Source organism: Tupaia chinensis, unplaced genomic scaffold, assembly GCF_000334495.1.
Source record: "Tupaia chinensis unplaced genomic scaffold, TupChi_1.0 Scaffold000197_1, whole genome shotgun sequence".
Lineage (NCBI taxonomy): Eukaryota > Metazoa > Chordata > Mammalia > Scandentia > Tupaiidae > Tupaia > Tupaia belangeri.
Window position 1 is genome coordinate 7287584 of NW_006159672.1, and position 6134 is coordinate 7293717.

General features: G+C 59.3%; 1 protein-coding gene across 1 annotated transcript in view; it reads right to left on the bottom strand.

Annotated features, from left to right (window-relative positions):
- ADAM8 (ADAM metallopeptidase domain 8) overlaps window positions 1–4838 on the bottom strand; it is a 17792-nt gene extending 12954 nt beyond the window's left edge. Inside the window, exons 1-8 of the mRNA XM_014587225.2 lie at window positions 4683–4838; window positions 3458–3561; window positions 2083–2159; window positions 1810–1888; window positions 1639–1715; window positions 1067–1256; window positions 695–757; window positions 546–614 (exon numbers count right to left, since the gene is read on the bottom strand). Of these exons, the coding sequence (XP_014442711.1) occupies window positions 546–614; window positions 695–757; window positions 1067–1256; window positions 1639–1715; window positions 1810–1888; window positions 2083–2159; window positions 3458–3561; window positions 4683–4728 (705 nt within the window). The 5' untranslated portion in view covers window positions 4729–4838. The remainder of the gene's footprint in view (window positions 1–545; window positions 615–694; window positions 758–1066; window positions 1257–1638; window positions 1716–1809; window positions 1889–2082; window positions 2160–3457; window positions 3562–4682) is intronic.
- Between the last annotated feature and the right edge of the window lie 1296 nt (window positions 4839–6134).

Below are 6134 nucleotides of genomic sequence, written 5' to 3' on the forward strand. Positions count from 1 at the left end.
TGGCTGCACAGAGCCCCCTGCCCCGGCTGTCGTGGGTATGGCCAGCCATCCACTCACGTGATGAGCTGCACATTGTCATGCTGATGCCGCCCCCTCAGCTCCTGGGCCCGCCAGGCCAGGAAGTTCTCCAGGGTGACTTCTGCGGAGGGGCTGACAAGGAACTTGTCGTGGTTGCTCCAGATCTCCAGACCCACCAGGACCACGCGGAAATTGAGCTCCTGATAAAGCTGGAGAGGACAGGGAATGCCATGGGTCAGGCCAGGACAGTGGAAGGCCCAGCAGGCATAGGCTCAAGGTCTGGGCACTGGGCAGAGTCCTGAGTTCAGAGCACATGAAAACTTGAGTTAGCCTCACCCGGCTGGCTGCTATGCCTATGGCCTCCCACCCCACCGTGGCCAACCATCCCCCTCCTTTTTAGATGCCTCCCATCCTTCTTGAGTCAGGGATTTCATTGGCCTAGGGCTGCCCAGGGGCCCTAGAAGCCATACAGAGAAGAACCTGGCAGCTCCTTGAGGAGACCCCCAGAGGGTGGATGTAGTCCCCACCTTGTCCACGTGGTTCACCACCTCCAGCACCCGTCTGCGCACAGCTTCTCTACTCCCCAAGAGCTTGAACTGGGGACACGAGACATGAAGCCCTCAGGCTGGTGCCCCGCACACCCTCTGACCCCAGCCCCTCCTCTGTGCCTGCCCACCTCTGTGCTGTCTGTGACCACGTACACCTCCACGTAGCGGGTCTCTCGGGATGGTGGCCAGTTCTAGGGATGGTGACAAGAAGCCAGTCAGCTTTCTCAGCCACAGCCTGTCCTAGCGCCCAGGCCCTCCTTGGGGTCTGGAGCCAGTGCCAAGCCTCCGCTTGGTGCTGGAAGGGATTGTTGAGACAGTACCAGTGCAGACTAAGGAGTCAGCACCCCAGCTGCCAGGCTGAGCCAGGCCCACACAGTGTGGGAACGCCTGGGCCCACCCTGGGCTGCAGCACACAAGTGCACAGGGAGCCTGGGGGATGCACAGGTCCACATCAGAGGACAGTGACAGGACAGGCCAGGCACAGGGGAAAAGTTGCTCACCCGGTCTTGAGGATTGAAGGCTGCTGCCATCCGAGGTCCTAGGAGGTTGTTCAGGCTGGTGTCACTGACTCCACAGGTCCCGACCTTCTGTTGCATGTGCTCGGCCTGGTACACAGCATGCTGCTCCTCCTCACCACCTCCATCCAGGGGCTCAATCAGGTGGGTGGCTGAGTCCACCTGGAAGAAGCCCCTGAGGCGAGAGGAGGACAGGGGATGAAGCCCTTGAAGGGTAACAGGCTCCAGCCTAGTGGCCGCAGTGCTCTGCACTGTGACTGGCAACCCCCGGGCAGGTGACATGCTAGGGCTCAAGTCCTGGGCACCCAGGGTTGTGGGTGCAGGCAGGTGTGCCAGAGTAAGCCCTGCCTATGGACTTGGCAGGATGAGTAAAATCAAACAGAAGCCCTGAACAAATGCCTTTGCACATTCCACAAATGCACAAAAGCACAAGAAAGAGGCGTTTCTCCAAGTCTAGCCTCAAGGCCCTTTCTTCTCTGCCTGTTCACTTCTCTGCACAGTGAGGAGAATGCTAGAACCGTGGCGTTCGGATATCCTGTGTGTTCCATGGCACCCACCTGAGTCCAGAACAGATGCTGAGGCTGGCTGCGGAGTGTTGGTGCCCCTCCACGTGGCCCTGGTAGAAGCAGTGGTCCTGCAGAAGTAGTGTGTGAGGGTCCAGACCTGCTCCCAGGTCCAGACCTGCTCCCCCCACCAGCCTCAGGGAAGGCTGCTCCAGGGCCCCATACCTGCCCCTGCAGCTGCTCCGATACCTCGGAGCCGTTGATGTCTGTGTAGGTCTCTGTGTAGCCCGAGCCTAGCAGGTCCCTGGAAAAGAACCCATGTAGCATTCCAGGCCCTCTGATCCCTCAGGCCTGACCACATTCCCCATGAAGAGGTTGGGCCAGGAAGCCACACAACAAGGATACCTGTGTGCTGGGGGCAGAAGGGTGGTGGGTGGAGCCCGCATGCCAGGTTCAGCCAGGTGGGACCAACCTGAGGGGCCAAGATCCGTTGCTCACCTGTTCTTCCGCAGGTGCAAGGTGAAGGCATGCCCTTTGGCCTCAAGGACATAGCTCACACTCTCCGGGTATAGGCCCTGAGCCAGAAGGGAAGGGTCCAGATGAGCAGTCTGCCCCTGTGGGAGACGCTCAGCTGGGTGAAGAGGGGGTGGTAGCCTCTAGCCTCTGGGCAGAGTTCCACAGCCTGAAAGCCCCTCTGGGGATGCTTGGCCATCAGCCTCAGGCAGGGTAGATGGTGGCTGGTTCAGGCTGGGCTATACTGGAGAGGGATAGAGCCCATGCCTTGGACAGGCTAGAAGGACATTGGGCTTCTCGGTCCCCCTCTTTCCCCATCGCTCAGTTTCCCCATTTATCCACATATGGATAATATTCCTTGAGGAAGCAGGGGGGAGGGGCTAGGCAGCAAAGGAGGTGGGGGCAGGTGGGGTACATGGGCCTTCCCAGCAACTTCCTGTATGAGCCATGACCGCACTTTAGTCTGCACACCCAGGCTTAACCCTTACTGTACATCGGCTTGGGCTCAAGCCTGCTGGCCCCTCTGGATAGTAGGGCTATGTCCACTGGGTGGGAGAAGAGCCCAGGGCAACAGACAGGTCTGCAGGCTAGGAACGGCTTCTCTGGACACCAAGATAAGGACAGGGCCAGGGCTGCCCTGTCTGGAAACACACATGTACATATTCCATGCACGCATGATACATATGCATGCACACAATGTACATGCATGCACACCCACTTACTAGGGCTTCAGAACTGTTCCTGAGTGTGTGTGTGTATGTGTGTGGGGGATTCTCAGTTCCATCCCTGGGGAAACCCCACCAGGCCCTTTCCAGGCCCCAAGGAAGGTGTGTCACAGCTAACTCGCAATACTGCAGGGAGCCGTCTCCACTACTCAAAGAGGAATGTGGCTTATCAGTCCCTGCCAAGTGAAACTGGGGAGTGGCCTCGCCCGCAGGGGCTGCCCCTTCCCAGTTTTCTGGGGCCCAAAGGCACCTCCAGGCTGGACTTGCAGGGTTCCTGAAGGAGAGGTGTGCAGTAAGCACCCAGTGCTCTCCCAAAGGCACCCCTGAAGGTACGGTGGTGGTCGCCCTGCCCAGAGTGAGGCAGGAGGAAGGAAGAAGGAGCACAGGAGGGAGGAGGACCAAAGGCCCGCAGGCCACACCCCAGAAGCAGAAACAGGCTGACTGGGCTTCAAGTCCCCCCACAGCTGTGCAGGGCATTCCCCTCCCCCCCCACAGACACATACCTAGCCCCTCAATCTGAAAAGCCGACCCCTTCCAATTGCCTGGCAGGTACAAGTAATCTCTTTTTCACAGCGACAGGCTCTGACCAGGGTGGGGTCTCAGGCCAGCCTGGTGAATGGACAGCTGAGACTTACCACTTGGGAGGGTAGAGCTCGGCGGGTGCGGGGTCCTGGCAGGCGCCGGGGCCTCACCACCTCGTACTGCTTCACATGCGGTAAGGAGGAGCTGTGGGCAATCACTATGGGAGAAAGGGGGTCAGAAGCACAAAGAGCCTTCTACCCTGGGAAGCTTCTTGGGTCCCCAGGTTCCAGCCCCTTCAGGGTGTGTTGTGGTTTTCCTCTGGGAGAAGCACCAAACAACTCAAGATCAATCACTCAAAGATCTGGCCAAATAGCCCAAGAAAGTTATTTGCCCCCAAACACCACAGGACACCAGCACCGTGTGGGGCCAGGCACAGCTACGCCTGGCAGTGTCCCTCATATGCAGTGCCCAGAGACCCTGCCCTGCTCCAACCCTTCCATGAGCCCACCAAGCTGCTCCCACACAGGTTTCCTGCCAGGGCCCAAGGGCCGGTCTGGACCTCTCTGCTCCAGAAGGGAGGATGCACACAGGCCCTGGAGGGAGTTTACGTATTTACATAAGAGTCTGCGCATTTTCATTTCTTCTAACCATATGATGATATCAAACTAGGGAACAAGAAGGGACTCCTGCAGGCTGTTCGCCTGACCAAAAACTGGAAACTCCCTGGTATCCAACACAGGCAGAAACCTGGCCCTGCAGGGACAAGTCTCGGGTTTCAGAGACCATCTATCCCAGAGGGCTCTGAGCACAACATAACACCGGCCCAGGAGGTCCCAAGGCAATGGGGACCTCCAGGGCCAGAGCCCACTCAGTCTTCCCTGAGGTGGTCCCTATGTGGCTAGATACCCTCCTCATGGTCACTGCTCCTCTGGAGAGTCCATGGGGAGGGCAATCTCCATCTCATGCTGTGGTCTCACAGAAGCCTGGGGGCCCAGGGCACCTCTAGCAACGCTGGTGGAGCAGCTCTGCCGTCCTTACCCAGTTTGGTCTGGCCCATCCCCTACAAATGCCCCAGACACCAACTTCTCTCTTATAATTCACTTTTAAGGGTCCCTTTCTCTGGCTACCCTGGCTCTGACCTCTCTGCTGAGTGACCACCTTGCGTGCCCCGTCCCCCTAGACCAGCCCGAAGCAGCCAAAGGGTGGAGGGTGCAGGGAGCCAGAATGACCAGGGTCCCGACGTTCCGTTCCCCTTGGAGAGCCACTCTGTCCCGCGCCGCGTCCCTGACGGTAGCTCCCTGAAACCCAACCCTGGGCCAAGCCGCCCGGACCGCTCACCCTGCAGCCACAGTGCGCTGAGCAGCCAGAGCCCGAAGCAGCGCATGGTTAGGGGGCCGGGACCCGGAGCACGAGTTCAGCATGGGCTCCACACCGGACACTGGTCCCTGGTGTTCCGGGCAGGCTGTACCTTCCCGTGCGCTCCGCCCCCGGGATTTCCCCCGCGGCCAATGGGCCCGGTGGACCGCCGAGAGGGGCGGAGCCCCTGGGGGCGAGAGGGTTGAACTTTAAGCCCTGGCACCGCCCCTCCTTTGCTCCCTGAGCCGAAAACGCCGCTTGGCGGGACCTCATCCCCTTCTTTCCGTTGCCTCCTTGGTATTCCTGTGTCTACTTCTGGTCTCCAGTGGACTCGCGGATAGTGTCCCAGGCCCAGCACGTGGAAAAAACTTCAGAAATACGGTCTAATTGAACGGAAATTGGGCGGGGTGGACTGGGGAGGGGTGGGGCAGAGGCACAGACCTGGGCCACTCCCTAGGACCTGCATCCTCTCCTGTACAGATGGGGAAACCGAGGCTCGCCTAGTCTGAGTCCCCCTAGAACTCCAGAGAGCCACAGGTGGACGCTAGTGAGAGAAAGTCCAGGTCAAGCTGGAAGAAGGTAACAGGCCAGGCAGATGCTGGCCTGAAATGCTGCCTGGAGATTCCAGAAGTAGGGGCCCTCTGACTTCCTGGGGAACAAAAATTTCCAAAGCCCAGACATGGCCTTTTGGGCACAAGGCCAGCCCTGTGGGAGACAACCTTCCACCAAACCGTGTCCCGCTCTACCAAGCGCCCAAGGCCTCACTGGGGAGAGGCAAGTCCTGGGTCAACATGGGCCAGATGGGAAGAGTGAGCCAGACAGGTGTGTGTGTGTGGGGGTCCCAGGTAATGGCAGGTGTGGAAGCTGCCCAGGCTACTCCTTTCCAGACACTCCCTCCCTGTTTTGGGGGTCCTGACAAGCACAGCTCTGCAAACAGGAATTGGATGCAGCCCCACTGGCCGAAAGCTCCCCCTGGTGTGTCTTCCCTCCTCTGACACCAGGCAGGGCGGGGATGCTCTGGAGCTGGAGCCTGTTGCACCCTGCTGTGGCCTGGACTTGGCTTCTCCCGGTGGGTCCCTGGGGAACCCAGGACTCCAGGTGCTGCCGCCATGTCTATGTCCTCCTTAGCCACTTTCTCTGCCTTGGGCCCAGTCTCATGGATGCTGGTGTAGGCTGACCTTACTGCTTCTCCAAACAGACTCACCGCCAGGGACAACCTAGGAGGGGAGGGGAGCAGCCCAGACACCTCACCAGGGCTTCAGCAGTTGATTTGTCTGGTGACAGGAATCAGTACTCACTAAGAACACTAATTAACCTGATCAAGAGCCAGGGTGTGAGCTCAGCTGGGGACAAAGAGGAGAGAGCTCTGCCTGGAAGGGAGGCCCCAGAACAGTGGGAGGGCAATGGATACCTCAAGAGGAGCTGGATCCCATG